Raw genomic sequence first — 18,284 nt, forward strand, 5'->3', positions numbered from 1 at the left:
TCTGTCCCTGGAAAAGTCTCTAAATCGCTGCGAGCGGGATCCTCGAAGACGAGTGCTCTAGTCGTGGTTGCGACTGTGGTAAGCTGTTTGTGGACTCTGGCCACTCTAGAGCGGTTCTTTCTTGCTTTTAGGGTCTTCGCGTCGAATGTTTCTCTTTTGGAATTTTGTTCTTGGTGGGCTGGTGTTTTGGACAGTTTCTTTTTTGGCTTGGACGATTTTGGTTCGGATTTTTTGAGAGTCGGAAATATTGTTGTTTTATTTGAGTTTGGAATCCTCGTATTTGTTTCTAGCTTTTAAATTAACCAATTTTTAAATCTTGAAATCTTCAGATTTCCGAATTATTAAACCTTAAAATTTTCCAATTTTCAAACCTTCAAATTTCTCTGTTCCCTAATTTTCATGTCCTCAAATTTTCCAACTTTCAAATCTCCAAATTTTCCAACTTTCAAATTTCTGAATTTCCAACTTTCAAACCTTCAAATTTCCCAACTTTCAAATGTCGAAAGTTCCAACTTTCAAACCTACAAATTTTCTAGTTCTCAAATATTCAAACATTCAAATACCCAAGTATTCAAATTTTAAAGCTCACAAATTCTCAAACATTCAAATATCCAAGTGTCCATATTTAAAAGCATTCAAATTTCCACATTTTCAAATCCTTTTAAAAAACGAACATTCACACCACTTCAACAATTCCACAAACTTCCCCAGCCCAATTAGCAGTACCAAAAGACCTTCAACTACACTAAAAGGAAGCTAAATCGTCCAACATTCCAAACACAACGACGAATGAATTATTAACGATAACTCTAAGCTAATAAATTACTGTCCTGGAAGCTTCGGTGCCAAACAGATTACCCTCATCTCCCATCGATTATTCGCGTTTAAAGTGATTGAACGAAACGAGTCGAAGATTGAATGGAGGGGTGGGAAGTCGGAATCGCGAGGGGAAAAATGAGTTTTATGTTTGACGGTTATCGCCAGCCCTGATTACAGTCTCCTCAGTGTATTTTCCGGTGGCCGGTCCCCGCGTTCCCATCGAAAACGGATATAGAAGCAGGCCAGCGACGCCGGCTAATGGCATTGTTTTCTCTGGCACGGCCAATTTCGGCCTGTTGCATTTTTAATCGGTCGAATGAGCGTTCACGTCGGGAACGCTCGGCCGCTAACCGTTCGATTAATATAGAAATTCAATCGGCCACTTTGCGCCGACGGCGCGAGATCACGTGCTACGGAGATCGATCATTGAAGGCGCCGCTTAATAGATCAGGAACTTTAGTCGTTAGCTTCAATTTTTGAAAAATTTTCTTTGTTGACATTCCAGTCCTGTGGTACTTTCAACACTTTGACGTAAATTACGTCTATAGACGCCCATTGCGTGTGCTTGCAGATGCAAACGACGTCTATAGCAGTCCTATATTTTTAGTATTATAAAACAATTTAAAAAATGTATATCACTGTTGAATTTATTACCCTCTAAATCCTTTAGCCTTCTTTTAATAATTGTTGAAGTAAAACAGTTACGCCAGAAAACTCCTTCAACAAGAATAATTCGTAGACATTATAAAGTGTTGAGGCGTCTATTAGAAATTTTTGTTCTTGTATCTTTCAATATTGTGTTACATTAAAACAGAATGTAAATGAAGATCATGTGCAAAATAAAGTTACGTTTATAAAAATATATCTCTTTTATTTTTTCCTAAATTATTTTCAAAAAATATCGTTAGATCTTTCACAAAACCATCCTCACAGTTTGAATAACCACGAAATAATAATTCCCAAGTATCTCATTCTCACCTGTCCGCTACTTTTAATCCTAAAAACTATTCACCAACATAAATGTTCAATCTCTAACCATTCACAACCGTCCAATTCCAGTCGAACGTCCGTATCTCCAGCACACATTGCGTTCATCCGCGTGTCAAGGGGTTAATGACGGATAACCTCGCGCGTTTCCCGGTTTATAATGCTTTTATCACGCGCGGCCCATTTCCACGTCGGAATTTTCGTTCAATTTTGAAGTTAGTTAGGCCCGTGAAGCATTTATGGCCGGCGGACGGTCACGTCGGCCATTCCTGTAAAATTAGAATGACCGGTGGGCATACGGGAGCGGCCGGGACGCGTTGAAGTATTTTTATTTTTCCGTCGAAAGTGGTATGGAATTACCGGGCCGGACGTAAAACGGATAAAATAAAATTAAATAATAAAGTCCACGGGTTTTCCCCTTGCGCCTGTACACGTGACTCGCGTCACGCGTGTCTATGTGCCTCCTGAAGTATGAATCTCCCGCGGTCCGTCCTCGTTTTCGCGACGAGCAACATAATTATCGCTGCCATGAGAACTTAAAGATTCTCCCTTTTCACTGTTACATAGCCGCAACACGGGAGGAACGCCTCCCAAAAAAGGGGATGGGAACTTAGGAATTGGTTCCTAATTTAATAAGGATTCCGAAGTCCCAAGAGTGGAATTTAACCGAGCAGAAAAACAAGAGGAAGCTATTTCCTTCCAGCAAGTGACTCGAGCACAGCCTGACAAAGCTAGATAATCAGTGTCGCGAGCGGAAGCGGGATAGACGCGTTCGAAAATCGAGGGTCGAGACGCGGGACTTCAAAGCGACGCCGCGCGCGTCGAATGTAAACATGCAATGAAGAAAATTTCAGTTGCAGTCATTGTAACTTTACCTTCTCAAATGTAGTACTAGTGAATTCCTGAGATTGTCCTGGTTAAAATAAACCCAAACACGATGGGAATCGAACTAGTTTCACCGACTTAACGTAATTAACAAAATCAAAGGCTCGTTTTCATTGAATCGATAAACTAGATCGATTCACGTCGTGTTTGGACTCATTTTACTCAGAAGAATTGGTACTATGATTGAAAAGGTAATCAACAATTTAAAATTCCATCGTCGAAAATTCATAATGTTTTAGATTTCTGAGTTTTAGAGTATCTTTATAGTAAACAGACAAAAATCTCTAAAGATACCAAGCTTGTAAAATTGTAGTTCGCAACCAGCGTAATAATAATGATAATAGTAGTAGTAATAATAATAATAATATTATAACAATAACAATAGTTACTACGAATATTCTCCCCTGTTTTTTCTCTTCGAGTTCTTGTTTTAGTTTGATTTTCGGAAAGGAAATTGAAAAGTGATCAACGTTAATTGCGATTCCCGATTCGGAGAAGATTTAAAACGCGGGTAGATTTAAAACGTTTTTTACCGTGGAATCGCGCGCAAAGTCGATCGCGACGCAAATTATTTTGTAATACGGCCCCGCTCGCACGGAATATTTTCCGAATATTTTCAATCAAACGGACACGCGAGTGACGTTGATCGCGTTTACTTTATTTTTCGAATAACGTGTATTTACCTGCGCTGCGCCGCTGCGAGACAAGTGGACTGGGTACACTTGCTTCGAAAATGCATCGCGTCCGCTTGGTGTTTCCTTGTTTTTTAGTTTTTTTTTTTAATTTTATTTTTGAAGGGGTGGCGATCGTTTGTGCACGATAATTCGGGGCATCGAGTGTTTCTGCGCGAACGTTACACCTCATTAACGTGTGTTTTTATTGCTCGATGATGCTGCCAGGAGGAATTACCTTTTTTAGGTATTATTATACTGTTGGGAGTATTATGGAACGTTTCAGAGGAAAAGGATTTTGGAAATATTGAATTTGGAGGGGTGAAAATTGTTTGGAAGCGGAGAGTCAATTTTTGCACTGTGGATGTTGAAATGTTTGCGAGTGATTTATTATGTTTTGGGCGGTGAGTTGTGTAAGATGTGCACGGAAGTTGAGTTTTAAGATTGAAATTCTTTAAGGTGAACCATGAATTTCGTGAAAGTTGATTTGTAAGTTAAGAATATTTGATTTTGAAATTTAAAAATTGATTTTCGATCAGAATAAATTTCGCAGAAGAGAATTTCCAAGTTCAGAGCACTCAGTTTTAAAATTTCAAACGTTGATTTTCCAATTTCAAATGCTCAGATTAACGAATGAATCTCTCAAAATTGAATTTTCAACTTCAAAACCCTGAACTATCACAATAAAGTCTACAAAAAATATTTCCCAAGTTCAAAATATTTGATGTCATAATTTCAAAAGTTGTTTTCCAATTTTAAATGCTCAAATTAACAAATGAATCTCTCAAAATTGAATTTTCGAGTTCAAAACCTCCAACTACCACAACAACCTCCACAAAAATCGGTTTCCAAATGCTCAAATTAACAAATGAATCTCTCAGAATTGAATTTTAAGTTCAAAACCTCCAACTACCACAACAACCTCCACAAAAATCAGTTCCCAACTACTCAAATCGCCCAATTACCTCCCAAAACAAACCTTCCAAATCCAAAACCTCCAACTCCAGCAATAATCTTGCACAACCCGCGATTCCGGGGCCCAAAGCGCCATGTTTTCTCAAAATCGAGAAGCCGGAAACGTTGAACCTCCTCCTGTTTTCGATGCCGCCGAATTGCGGCCGGTATTTATTTAATCCGGGAGCGTCCCGCGTAATCCATTCAGCGGGAAGTTTGCAAATATTTTTCGCGTGACTCTCGAAAATCTGCCTGCCGCCCACTTGGCTCGCGCGACATTACTTAAAACGCTTGTCGGGGCCACTCGATCGATTGCCCTTCGCGTGGAAATATCGTTCCGTCGGCTAACTTGGTAACAAGTTCCTCTTTCACGGGACTTCCGGCGCGACTGTGCGGTTTCAGAGAGCCCCGCCGTCCGTGCAGCGTTTTCATCTGCGTCGAAATTCCTGTGTCGCTGTTCCTCTTTAACGTTTTATGCAAATCCCCGGCGCAGTTGGCTTCGACTTGGTTTTCGACTTATTTTTGACTTATTTCTGAGACTTCGGATTTGAGCGTTAATAGGAGAACTAGGCATTTAACCGACATCAGCTCTTTTCATAGGTGTGCTATTTTTTGGATATATTTTTAAACTAGATCATATCATTATGTTGTTTGAGATATTACTAGTAGGAAGAATCGTTTACACTGCTCCTAAATCTAGAGCAAATGTAAATATTTGTTTGCTTTCTCAGAAATTAATGTTGAATCGAAGCGATCGTAGTTAATGAATAAATCATTTAATGGTAATCTAGGGCATTGAATGTTTCCCAGCCATTGTTGGGTTGTTATTGAATAGTGTTATCTGGAGAGATATCTCGTATATTGTTAAGCAGTGATATTGGTAGGTTATTAAACAGTAATATTAGTAGCAATAATTTAGTATTAATAGTAAATATAGAGGATCAAGTTAACTAATGTATAAGTAATTTATTGTATCTGGAGTCTTGTTATTTGATAGAAATTATTGTTGGAAAATATTGTTCAAAAATGTTTACAATAATTGATGTTACAACCATTTGACAACAGATTTCTTTTTCACTGTTCTACTGTGTGATACATTAATTGACAATTTTCAAATATTTCATTATTTATCCTAAAACTACCAGATGACTGAGAATGAATCATTTCAGGTTTCTTCTTTTACAATTATTTGAATTGATGATTTATTCTGGTATATTTTCCAAGTTTAACTGGATCTAAGTTAGGGAAGAAATTCATTTTGCACACATGGGAACTGTATTTCGAACAGCATACTAAGTTTCTGGTTTTTCCTTTCGTTTGCAGAACTCTAACAACCAAGTTGCAATTCCTGGACAGAACCAAGTAGCCCAGACACAAGCTGAGACTCAGGGGGGACCCAACACAGTCCTCAGAGTCATCGTTGAGCAGATGATGTACCCCATTTCTCTGGACGTGCTCTATCAGGTGAGTTCTAGTCTATTAATTTAGCAAATTAATTATTATAGTGCTAACACATTGCGTACTGGCTACGAGAAATCTCGTTTTCATATAAAGACACTTAGCTATGGAACTTCGCTAATTACCACAGCATTGAAAGATATATTAAATTTGATACGAAACGATTATCTATTTAAAATATATTACATAACAATAAGGTATGTTTTATATTATATAACAGTGAATTATATTTTATATTACATAACAATGAGTTGAAAATTGAAAATTGCCAACAGAATTCAATTTTCTGAAAATTAGCCGTAGTCAATGCGTTCAATTTGAAAAAGGTACTAAATTCTGGATCTTCATGCAAATATAAATTACTTCAGATTACTATTATTTAAAATATCGATTGACTTATATTACAAGATCATTACCGAATCAATCTACTTAATAACCTCTCAAATCATCTCTGCAATAATTGTACCAAAGGGACTGCAAAATTCTACACTGTTTCCCATCATATAATCACATTGTTTAAGTTCAAAAAGTTTCAATAAAATCCCCTGTTTCTCACTTTTCCGACCAGTTAAATTAAAATGTGAAAATAAAAATTTCTCACTCTCGCAAAACCGTTTATTCATCACAGAAGCATGAAGATCCACGATCGACGCCACTCGACTTCTCGAAAATTTCTCTCGTATTCAAAGCTACTAACAAATCTCCTCGAAATCCAAATTCACCAATTCATAAACGAGATTCAGAGATCGTAACCGACCGGAGTTATTTCAACCACAGAAATCTAAATCGCTAACAAGCATTCACCGATACGCCGCGCACTCGGACCACGTAGGAAAAAAAAAAGCGGCCGAAATCGTTCGGGAATAATGCAGGATATGCAAAATTAATCCGATTTCGCGGCAATTCTCGCGAATTCGATTCCCGATTAATCGGATATTTCTCCGGTACACTTCGATCGCCGATATAGGGAAGAGTTGTAGCATATTTCGCGCGGTAAATATTCGCGGTTTCGGTGTACCTTTCCTCTCTCTCTCTCTCTCTCTTACTCGCTTTCCCGGTGAATTCTTTTTTATTTCACCCCGTCGCGTTTCCGTTAATGGAATATTAAATAATCCGGGCGCGTCGACGATATGTTTACTCGGTTCATGAACGAGGAAATGCCTTGCGTCTAGGTCCAGCCAATATCGAACCGAATAATGGAGCAACGAGCGTTCCCTGAGCAATCGGGACGTTTAAAAAATCAAAGGACCATTTATCTCACACGTCGAAATTTTATCAATTTTCCGTAATTTTCGTTATGTTCCGTGTTTTTGGATGTTTAAATCTATGATAGCAGTATGGACCACTAACCTTTCGTCTCGAATAGTGTATATGGGTACCATGGACGTTTAAAATTACCGGAAAGCTAGAAAACGCCATAAAGATAATGGAAAATTGGAAAGTGCTGATTATTAATATTATTAGTGCTTATTTCTTTTATTAGTTCTTATTTCTTCATGACTTTACCACGATTTTTAATTTCTATTGCAAAATGAAATGAAAATTTAGTTACAGTGTTGTTTGTATAATAAGTTAGACACTATAATGGGTCTCTCAGAATATTTTCAGATATTTAGAGAACCCGAGGTAATAAAAAATCATAATAGGTCCACATTGCTAGCCACATTAACGAAAAGAATATTCCCAGCGGAGTTAACACCAGAACTACCAAATTGAAATGACCTATTTCTAAATTCTTTTGCAATTACCGAAAAGGTGGTAGATGCTTTTATGAAAAAGAAATATAGAAACTGATTTAACTTTGAAAACTCAATGACAGAACTGAATTACGAAGCGGCGGAAATCTCAGTAGTTTCAGTTTTAGAATACCCAAAATGGAAAGTTTGGAAAGTTTAAGGAAAATTTGAAGAATTTAACTGCATGGTAGTTTTAGTGTGAAGCCATGAATGAGTGTAATCTAGGTGTAATTGGGACAGCGTTGAAGACATTGTGCCAACGTTCATCGGATGAATTATTGAAAAGTTCCATGCGGGGTACTCGTCATAATGTAAAACATTATTTATATGAATTCATACTGCCGCGTTCATTAGAATATTAAGTGGCTTAATTTCTGGCGCGGAGTACGGCCGTGTCCCGCAGGTTTCATTTATTAATCCGCCGAAATTGTTACCTCGGCGAGGCTGTCGTTGAATTTTCATGGCGGCGGGATTCGAATATTTTCAACTCGCCCGCGTGATCGAGCGGACAAGTCGCGCGATGGGGAGTTAATAAAAATTGTAAATCTAACTGGTCGCTAGAATTAGCCTGGCACACTGGAGGAAATGGGAAATTTTGTATCGCAACCGTGCGACACGGTTCGATGGATGGTAGAACGACGGCCATTTTGAACTACGAATATGTAATAAGGAAATTTCGGAGGGGGGTTGCATATTTTCGGAATTATGAATTACAATGGGGGAATAATGTAACGAGCGGTTAATACTGAATTAATTCAGTGTGTCACGGTGCGTGGGTCGTAAGCACCATTCCGTTGCAATTAATTACGGTGGGAGGGTTGATTAAAATTGTGAAGCTGGAGGATTGTGGGGCTTGATTGCATCATTGTGACTCGAACTGTTTTGAGAGTTTGATTTTAAGATTTCGTTGTTTTTTTTTTTTTTAATAAGTTGGCGATGGTGACTTAACCTAAATTTAGTTCACAATGTAGATCTAGTTAAGTTTAAGGCATGTGAAACTTAGAAGTAACTTAGCTGGTCTTGGATGCAATTTAACTTTGTTCTGTCCTAACTTTGAGCTAACTTGAATTTATTTCAACCAGTAATGAGATCAAATGTGAGGAATTGTTTGTTACCTTCTATTGAATTTTGTAGACAACTGTTTATCACTAGAAGCCCTTGAGACTCTTAACTTTATCATCTCTTAATTTTATCAACTTCTTTGGTCACTAAAATCACAAAGTAAGCCTTTATAAACTCTTAATTTTATCAATCTATTTAATTACTAAAATCACAAAGTAGACCACTATTTATCACTAAAAGCCTTTGTAAACTCTTAATTTTGTCAACCTATTTAATTACTAAAATCACGAAGTAAATTACTAATTATCACTAGAAGCCCTTGTAAACTCTTAATGTTATTAACCTATTTAATTACTAAAATCACGAAGTAGACCACTATTTATCACTAAACCCATGTAGGCTCTTAATTTCATCTCCAAAGGAAAGTTAGTTCACAGGTTAACAAAAGGATCATTTAGAATGATCACAATAGGAAGTATTATATTTCCAAAAAAGGTACAGTCTGTAACATATAGAAGCTACACTGTAGTACAAAGGAAATGGTTTGAGTAAATTTAAGAGATCCCAGAAGGGCTGCCCAAGACAAAGTCATATTGGCGTGTTCATTAAGGAGCGCTCAACTTAGAGCCGGATGGCAGGATAACCGGTGCGCTTCCAGTTCGAGTTGAGTGGCCCATACATTTTTAAGCGCATCCACTATCTTGTCGAATAATATACTACCTCGTGGTCCGCGAACCGGAGAGAACCCGGCCCTTCTTTCCACGTGAATACACAGTGTTTTCATAGGTGACGCACGCTAAACATCAGCCTTTCTGTCGCTCTGAATATGTGCAAAATAGGACCCCCTTTTCAGGAAGAAACATGCACCACACGATTTGAATGGAAATTCGCTGGCTTACAAAACAGTCGCAGTAAAGATGCTGTTCCCCGTCTGTTCCTTGAAGAGGAAGCTTACTCTTGTCTATTATCAGCCAGTAATAGTGGAGAGGTGTACACCAAGAATGCCAGTAGGTCATCATTTGTATTCAAAGATGTCATTATAGAGCTTCGGTTGCTTAAGCATTGTAAAGTGGACGTCTAATAGCTGTTGAGCTACTGCTCCTTATAATCATCGGGTTATAAGGATTCTAAGTACCTTCGCCTCTTGAGGAGCCTAAGTGTGTCGTAAGGATTCTTAATGTTCTCTTCTGCTAAAGATCCTAAGTGTCCTCATCTCATTAGGATCATAAACATCTTCAAATTCTGTATATGCTAAGCTTCATGGTGTCTAGGGATCTTACGTGTCTTCGTGTCCTAAGAGTTCGAAGTGTCTCAAGAATCCAGAATACTCTAAAAGTCTGTTCTAGAGATCCTCTATCACCTTTATTGCTTTGGCATCCCAACTGTTCTCTTGTCCTAGGAACTGAAAGTGTCCCAAGAATCCAAAGCCCTAAAAATCCAAAAGCCCCAAGAATCCAAGAGTCCTAAAAGTCTGTTCTAGAGATCCTCTATCACCTTTATTGCTTTGGCATCCCAACTGTTCTCTTGTCCTAGGAACTGAAAGTGTCCCAAGAATCCAAAGCCCTAAAAATCCAAAAGCCCCAAGATTCCAAGAGTCCTAAAAGTCTGTTTCAGAGATCCTCTATCACCTTTATTGCTTTGGCATCCTAACTACTCTTATGTCCTATGAACTCAAGGTGTCCCAAGAATTCAAAGTACCCTAAAACTTTAAATGTCCCAAGAATCCAAAATACCCTAAAAGTTCAACTCTTCCAGAGTTACTCTATCGCCATATTAGTTTTAGCACCCTAACTATCCTCATGTCCTAGGAGTCCAAACTGTCCCAAAAATCTAAGACACCCTAAAACTGCAGTTGTTCCAGAGATCCTACAGCTGCTAACCTCCAAAATATTCTAGGTGTCTCAAAAGTCCAAGACACCCTAGAGTCTCTAACAGCCCGTGATCACCAGGACACTTTGATCCCCTATCAACCTAGTCTCCTCGGTAGCCAGCTTTGGTCCGTAGCTGAACTTATAATATCCACACTAATAAAACGTCAACGCCGATCCAGTCAGATGAGCTTTAACGTCGACAGCTTTCATCTTCCGCAAGACCAAGCGTCAGTAATCCGCGTAGCGCATTAGCGGGACACGTTCGCGTCCGCCGAATTGAAATTCCCGAAGATTACAGGCGTTTCGTTGTCCAGCCATCGTTGTTGCCGCGGCCGTGCAACAACGGCCGGCGTAGCTTCACGCATGCCTGCTTTTCCGATAAGCACACAGCCCGCTCCCGGATTTCCGCTGACGAATCCGACGGACCGGCCGAGCCCTAAGCCGGTAATGGACCAGCTAGAAAACATTTCCGGATTACACGCCGGCGATTGCTCGCTGTTTGGCTGCGTAAGTAGGCTTAGCAGTCGATTCTGCCGTTGGCCAGGATTTACATGAACCGCGATCGCCCCGGAAGATTAACCTATGCCCCGCCATCCTGCTAAGTCGATTTCGCGTCGTTGGCCGGAAACGTTGAGCTTCGATTGCTCCGACGACGACTGGCCCATCAGGAAAGGTCCTGGATGTCAGCTAACAGCTTGACACTTGGGATCCTCGTGATCTCGGATAAGCTGAGAGTATTGCTATGTCTCAGCAGTGACAATTGGAATTCCCCAATTAACAGTCTGAAAAGGGAGACACCCCTAGATGGCCCCTAATGCCAATTCAAGCCTATGGATTCTGATGTATGCTTTGTTTCTTTCATTCTTTGGAAGAGAGTCTACAAATCACTTGAAATTTGTATTATTTTTACATTATTCTGAGTCCATCGTTTATCAGGAACGCAGTGGGACAAGGAGCAAGCTAAGTTAAGAAAATAGGGGACGCTACTTCGAGACACCCCCAGATGACCCCTAATGTCAATTCCAGTCTATGAATTCTGATATATGATTTTTTTTTTCATTCTTTGGGAAAGAGTATACAAATCACTCAGATTTTTGTATTTTTTCATTATTCCGAGTCCCTTGTTTATCAGGAAGGCTGTGAAACATCAAGAATCAAGCTAAATTGAGAAAATAAGGGATGCTCCTTCGGGACATCAACACTCAAAATCTTCGAGTTCACAGATTCCTCAATTAAACGCAGTAGAAGGAGTTCTTCGTGCCTGAAAACTCACCGCCACCCCTCTCGCCGCAGTGTACTAGCTTCGTGAAAAGAAGAAAGGGTGCAGTAAAGAGGAAGGTGTCGGGTGTGTTCAGGTGTGCAAGGTTTTCTCAAACCGGCGCTATGAAAACTTGGTAATCCGTGGGAGGCGCTATTAGTCAGTGTCTAGGGTGGCGACGGGGGCGGTAGCCGCTTTAAAATTTCTAATGATCCGTGAACTTAACGAAACGTATCCGTTGAAGGGGTCATTGATCGCGGAAACTTTTAATGGCGGCTTTTTTCTCGCCCCGGTGCGTTCTCTTCTTTTTTCCCGCGGAACACCGGGGAAACTGTATAGTCCGCAACTCCGCGTAACCGGCAGTTATTAAGCGACGGAGATTAATGCACCCCCGATGGCTTCAGAACTTCCGGCGCGGTCCGGTATTTTTCCCATTCGGCACGGTTCCAGTTTGTATTTTCATACTTACCCTAGTTTAGGATAATTCCGCGTTGTCTTTACACTGGAAATTAGTAGCGGAAGAATTCTTACCTTGTAGATGATGTTCGTCGACACTCTTCTGGTGGATGATGGTATCAAATGGACACGATTTATATAGTGTGTGATAAGCGACAGTTTGTCACGCTCTTGTAACCTGTAGTTAGAATATTTTCACTTGCGAAATGGAGCCATTAGTTTGATATCTAGTGACCGAGATCTTTTTAGACCGTATGTATTCTTGCATTTTGTGTATTTTTGTTGGTGAAGTTGCAGAAATTAGAATATATAAGTCACGTTTTGATGAAGTGATAAGGCAACTTTGATTTGCTGTTGTTTTCTCTTCTTTGTTCCTGCATAATTCTTTAATGATTCTGTTTTCGTAACCCCTGTGTGTTTCTGTTTCGGGCCTGGAGAATTCGGTTGACCCAGTGTTCTCACTCCCTTAGTTAGCTTAATAGGTAGACATGTCCCAACTGCAGTGATGGCCCTCTTCACGAGCAGCTCTGCATCCTGCATATGGACCAGGCCAAAAATGGCAGATACAAAGTGTCTCATCGCTATGTCCCCGAATTTTCCGAAAGTTCATACTGTCGCGTGTCATATGTCCTTAAACTGTTAATAATTCCAATGTATCATTGCCAAATCCTTTCTCTCTTCGAATTCGTCGATAACCTAATCTATAAAACATATTAGGTTATGTCAAAACTCTTCAAGCTAAAAACAAAAATCTTTCTAACTGATCAAACATCACGAATAATCCTTAAAAATATAAACCTCCCATCTACAATCTAATCAGTCTCAATTTAATTCAAGTCACATGTTGTCAAACATCATCATCAAATATCCTCAAAAATGGTAAAACTTCCCTCCATCCCGCACAATATTCCAAATTTCAAGTACAAAATAACCGAAACGAACATACCAAACGCCACGCCTCGATCCAGATAAAATATCAGCCCTTAGAAAATGGCAGAAGGGACATTTCCACGGGGCGGTTGTTTAATAACGGGATACAAGGTACAGCCGGCAGGTGGTAAAACAAGAGGCAAGACGTCTTCGATGCGTTTACGCAGGGAGAGCGTGCCCCTAACAAGAATTCCTCGATTTGACCAGGGACGTAAACGTTAAAGGCCGGGTCCGTCCGCGTTTACGTTCTTTGACGGAACGTTACGACCGGTTTTACATTCCCGGCAGCGTCCCGCGAGTGCTAGGTGTCCGAACGCGCCGAAGGAGGCGCGGGAGACGGTAACGGGGGGAAGGAAGATGTGTACAGAAAGAAATTACAGCGGCGGAACGACTGGTTTCGAGGGCCGGATAGTTTTACGACCGCCCATCCGCCGACTGTATAATCCGATTTACGGAACGAACTCGTGCCCGGCTCGGATCGTCATGTACGGAATAATGCTCGTGCACCTTTCTTCCGTTTTCCCGACGTCTTCTCCTTTTTCCTTCGTTCCCGGTGCTTCGTCGCTCGTAACCCTCAGGGCTGGTTTTCATATCCCCTTGGTAACCGACCGTTATGATGATACGGCGTTCCCTTTGGCATTCACGGTATGAATATGATGAATCGAAACGGAGTTGCCGCCATTTTGTTGATATGAACTTGCGGCTGATGTCACGAGAATGAGTGGACTTCTTTGGGGATGATTTTAAGTGTTTTGGATTTGACAGTAATATAATATGTAATAAAAAGAATAGTAATAATAATAATAATAATAATAATACAATATAATATTATTAATAGTACTGATATATTGCAATTTTCAAACATTCGCCTATATTCAAGGAAAAGAATTTTCAAAGAGAATAACTTTTCCATAAAAACTGCTATTAACAGTGAACTCGCTATGAGGAATAAAGAATTGTTTGAAAAGCGGGAAGAGAAATTTAAAATAAAGGTTCATTCAGTTCCAATCATTTTATTACAACGTTAACATTAACGTTACAATTCTCTCGGCGCACGCGAAAGAAGTCAACGGGGCGTGCCGTACAAAAGGCACGGACTCGCCGTGGCCCTTTGTCATCAATTTTTCAGACCCATAGCCTTCGGGGAGCATAGAGCCAGCCGGAAACGTCGAAACGCGGGACGAGGATTAGCCGAAACCATAATGTCGTATTCCCCGTGTCGTTTGCCCGCGTGTACATCATGAATAATGGCGGATCGTCGACGTCGACACGGGCGAAATTACGTTACTATTATTGCACGTTATTGCATTACGCGCGCAGCAGGGGGTTAGGGGGTCAGGGAGAGGCACGGAGGGGGGTTGTAGATACCGCGCGTCGATAATCGAGAACGCGAATTAATAACTGTTACATCAATCAATATGTACAACAGCGCGTCCGCGTCGCCGCTGTACACTGACCATGAAAAGGGACGGCGATAGTTAAGGGTGGGGGGATCGAGGGTGGGCTGCAACCTGGATGGCCCTCGGAATCGAATAACACAAACTGGAGGGCGCAATAACAATTTCGTCTTCACGTTGATTGAGAAATTATCGACTCGGTTCGCCGTTTTGCTGAGGCTTTCAGCGTCGACTGAGACTTCCGCTACATAGCGTATCAAGTATCGTACCTGTCACACAAGGTAATCTCTAATGATTCGAGAAATATTCAAATGTGTTAAATGTATGGAATATATTTAAAAAATATTGAAGTGTATTAGAGTTGTAGAATATCGTCTTTGCGTTAATTGAGAAATTATTGATTGGGTTCGCCGTTTTGCTGAGGCTCTCAGCGTCTATTGAGGCTTTCGCTACATAGTGTGCGAAGTATCGCACCTGTCACACAAGGTAATCTGTAATAATTCGAGAAATATTGAAATATGTTAAATATATATAATACATTCGAAAAATATTGAAAGGTCTTAAATGTATACAATATATTCAAAAGAACGTTGAGAAATATAAAATGTATTTTTAAAATATTGAAGGCATGAGTGAATTTGTTTCATACGGATTATATAGGATGAATAAATGCCGCTTCTGATAGAAAATGTTTTTTGTTGTTAATTTAAGAGATGAAGAGATTTCGTTTTTAAGTGGCAAAGTATATTTTTAGTCAGTCCACTGCACAGTGCGTTTGCACGCGAATTCAACGACCTTCAATACGTGTATTCGATTGCAAACGGTTTTCGAGTTTATTCGATGCACAAGTTTCCGGATTAACTAGAATAACACCTGCCCGAGTGGAGGGTATCTATTACGGTTGCCCACGCGAGTATAGGTTATTATTTGGCATCGATTCTTCTATTCGAAGCTTGGAAATGGGAAGAAACGTGATTTTTTAATAAACAAATATTTTTAGCGACAGGCTTGATTCAGTTAAATATTAGATATAACTCGAAATAACGGTAACGCAACGATAATAAAGAATTGGTAGCTCCCGGCGATCAGCGAACGACAGTCGATTCAACTCGCGTAGCGAAGTTCCCGTTGCTAGGAGTTTGAGGTCAGTTCGTCGCGTAAAAGTTTTCCCATCCGAAACTCCGGTGAAAAATTCTTAAGCAATTCAGTGACGGACCTCTATCGACAACGTTATCACAGTGGGCCACGGTTTCAGTGGTCTGGATACGGTGAACCGTCGACACACGATGAGAAAAGTGTGCGAGCGAATTGCTTTTCACGCGTTAAATATAAATTATTCAATTGAAAATTTGTATTCTGAGAAAAATTCCGTATTTTCGTGGATCTGGGTGAAAATCTTGTGTTGAAACCAATTATACGATACTCGCAGATGCTGGGAAAAGTGATGTCTTTATTTTGTTTGCAACCCCGCTGTGATTATTCTGATCGAAATTACAGGAATTAGGTCGAAAGATCGTTCGGAAAAATGTTCGGGAAAAATTACACCGCCGCTCGAACGTTTCCCGACCGCGCGCGCGCGCGCGCTTCTCGACACACGAACCTTTGAGATCTTGATTTCCCACGGGATTTTCCTCGGCGCGCACGCTTGTGTCCGCTGAAAAGTTGCGGCAAAAAAAATATGGCCGATAGAAAACGTCGTGAACCGCATATCGGCGCGAATATTACGGCGATCCAATCCGAGACGTTCCTGTAATTTATTTTTAACCCTTTGCGCACCTACATCGAGTGCGACTGGACATCAGTTTTATTCACGAGTATGCTTCATTGCCAAGATATTTTAAAAATACAACATATTATTATGCTGTTTTCAATATTATTAACACTAGATTTACTGACATTCACTGTACAGTTTATTCTATTGTTCTTAGAAGAATTGTTATCTGTTTAGATCTTAAAAATTAGAGGTTTCAGAGTAGACAATTAGGATATATATTTGCGTAACTGCGTTAATGAAAATCGACCCAAACATTTACCAAATAATACTTATAAAATTCAGTATGAGTAAAATTGACTCGTTCCGTAAATCTAATGTTAATAAAAAGAATTGTTCACACTGCTTTCTACGAACTAGCTATTTTCCATAGTGCATTTCAAATAAAACGTTTCTAAAAATACAGAGTTATCGAAAAAAAATTGCTAAAGGAATTTGGAGTGCAAGGGATTAACTCTTATACGAGTTTTCTAATTTTACTATTGTGAATTTGATGTCGAAGATTTAAGTGAAAAATTAAGTGATATTTTATTTTTGTTAAGTTTTCTATCTGAATGTTCTAATATTTCCCGTCAAATATTCGAGAACAAAAGCGTCGGTTCACGAAAAATGTGATATCAAATAGCCTGTCACTGATAGCAAAATAACTGTTGCGAACAGACGAAATAACCGTCGACAGTAATTAAACAAAACCGCCCGTGCACTCACTCATACACGGACGGGAGCGCGTACGTGTCGCCGGCGGCGAAAGAAACGTCATCGATTTTCTGCAATTCATAAATATAATCCGTCGGGCAGTCCGGAAATTCGTCGGATTTCCAGGAGCCGATTGTGCGAGCGCTGTTAATTAATTATATCGAATATTCCATCCCGGAACGTTTAAACTGAAAGTTATAATTATTTAGCGAGTTTATTGTCACGGATTTACCAGAAATCTCAATTTTTATCGGGATTATTCGTATTCCTAATTTCTTCTATTATATTGCAAAAGTATTTCCGTGAACGGGATTTCATTTATTATTATTATTATGTTCCCGTTGAAAGGACCGCGGCAAATGTGAATATTAATGTGATATCACGTTTGTTTGGAAACCGTTCTCATGAGATTAAAGATCTCAATTTATAAATCATCGAAATAGAAATACTACATGAATATTTCACTCGTACGTCGATAGTAATATAATTCTGTTTAAATATTCAGTTTATCGACGGTATGTAATATAAATACACTTGTCTTCTGTTGGAATCTGTTTAATCTTCAGTAACCCATAAAATGTTTGTATCTTATAAAATAAATAATTAAATAGTCAATGCTAAAAATAAATATCATCCAAATAAACCACGAAATTATGAAATAAAATACAGTAGAAACATAGCGGGGAGCATACCTTTTAAAATACATTTTGTTCCATATCGGTAGCTCAATTGGTTCTCGAGATATAAGCCTTCAAAGTTCACGTAGAAAACCGTGGTAGCGTTATTTAAATTCTGCGAAATACGCTACTGTTAGTAGCGAGCGCTGAGACAATCGCTACCACGCTAGACGTCTGAGAGTAGCGGAGTTCAGCGTGAGCGTGCGAGCAAGACAGCGATAGTATCGGAGAAAAAATTAGGGTTCCCTTTACACGACGATATCTCGGGAACCAGCAATCGTATCTACTTCAGCCAGAATGCATTTTAAAGAAGAAGATTCTCCGCTTCTAACATACCCAAGCTTATTCACGTCGCATCACTAGTTTTTAAATGGCAGACATTTAAAATTTCTCAAATTTCAATACATTTTACATTCACATCCGCTTAGGAATATTCTCATAGTTCTTCTAATAATACTGTTCTCGATGGCATAAAATCCATCAGAATGATTCAGTTAATTAATTTCCATCAACGATTGAAGGCTTTCTCATTGGAAAACGAAATGGTATCAATGTTCAATGCATATTACAGTCGCTGGGCATCCGTACGATTCGGTACTTCACGAAATCTGATACGTTTCTTCTGCAGCGATTATTTTCGTCCATGATTAACATTG

At 39.6% G+C, this 18,284-nt stretch overlaps 1 protein-coding gene across 11 annotated transcripts in view; it reads left to right on the forward strand.

Annotated features, from left to right (window-relative positions):
* Positions 1 to 18,284, forward strand: part of heph (polypyrimidine tract-binding protein 1 heph) — a 517,180-nt gene that overhangs the window by 464,618 nt on the left and 34,278 nt on the right. For all 11 annotated transcript variants that reach the window (XM_076365032.1, XM_076365037.1, XM_076365030.1 and 8 more), the window contains one exon: positions 5,640 to 5,780. In XM_076365032.1, coding sequence (XP_076221147.1) covers positions 5,640 to 5,780 — 141 coding nt within the window. The remainder of the gene's footprint in view (positions 1 to 5,639; positions 5,781 to 18,284) is intronic.

This window comes from Nomia melanderi, chromosome 2 (genome assembly GCF_051020985.1).
Source record: "Nomia melanderi isolate GNS246 chromosome 2, iyNomMela1, whole genome shotgun sequence".
In the NCBI taxonomy this organism is placed as follows: Eukaryota; Metazoa; Arthropoda; class Insecta; order Hymenoptera; family Halictidae; genus Nomia; species Nomia melanderi.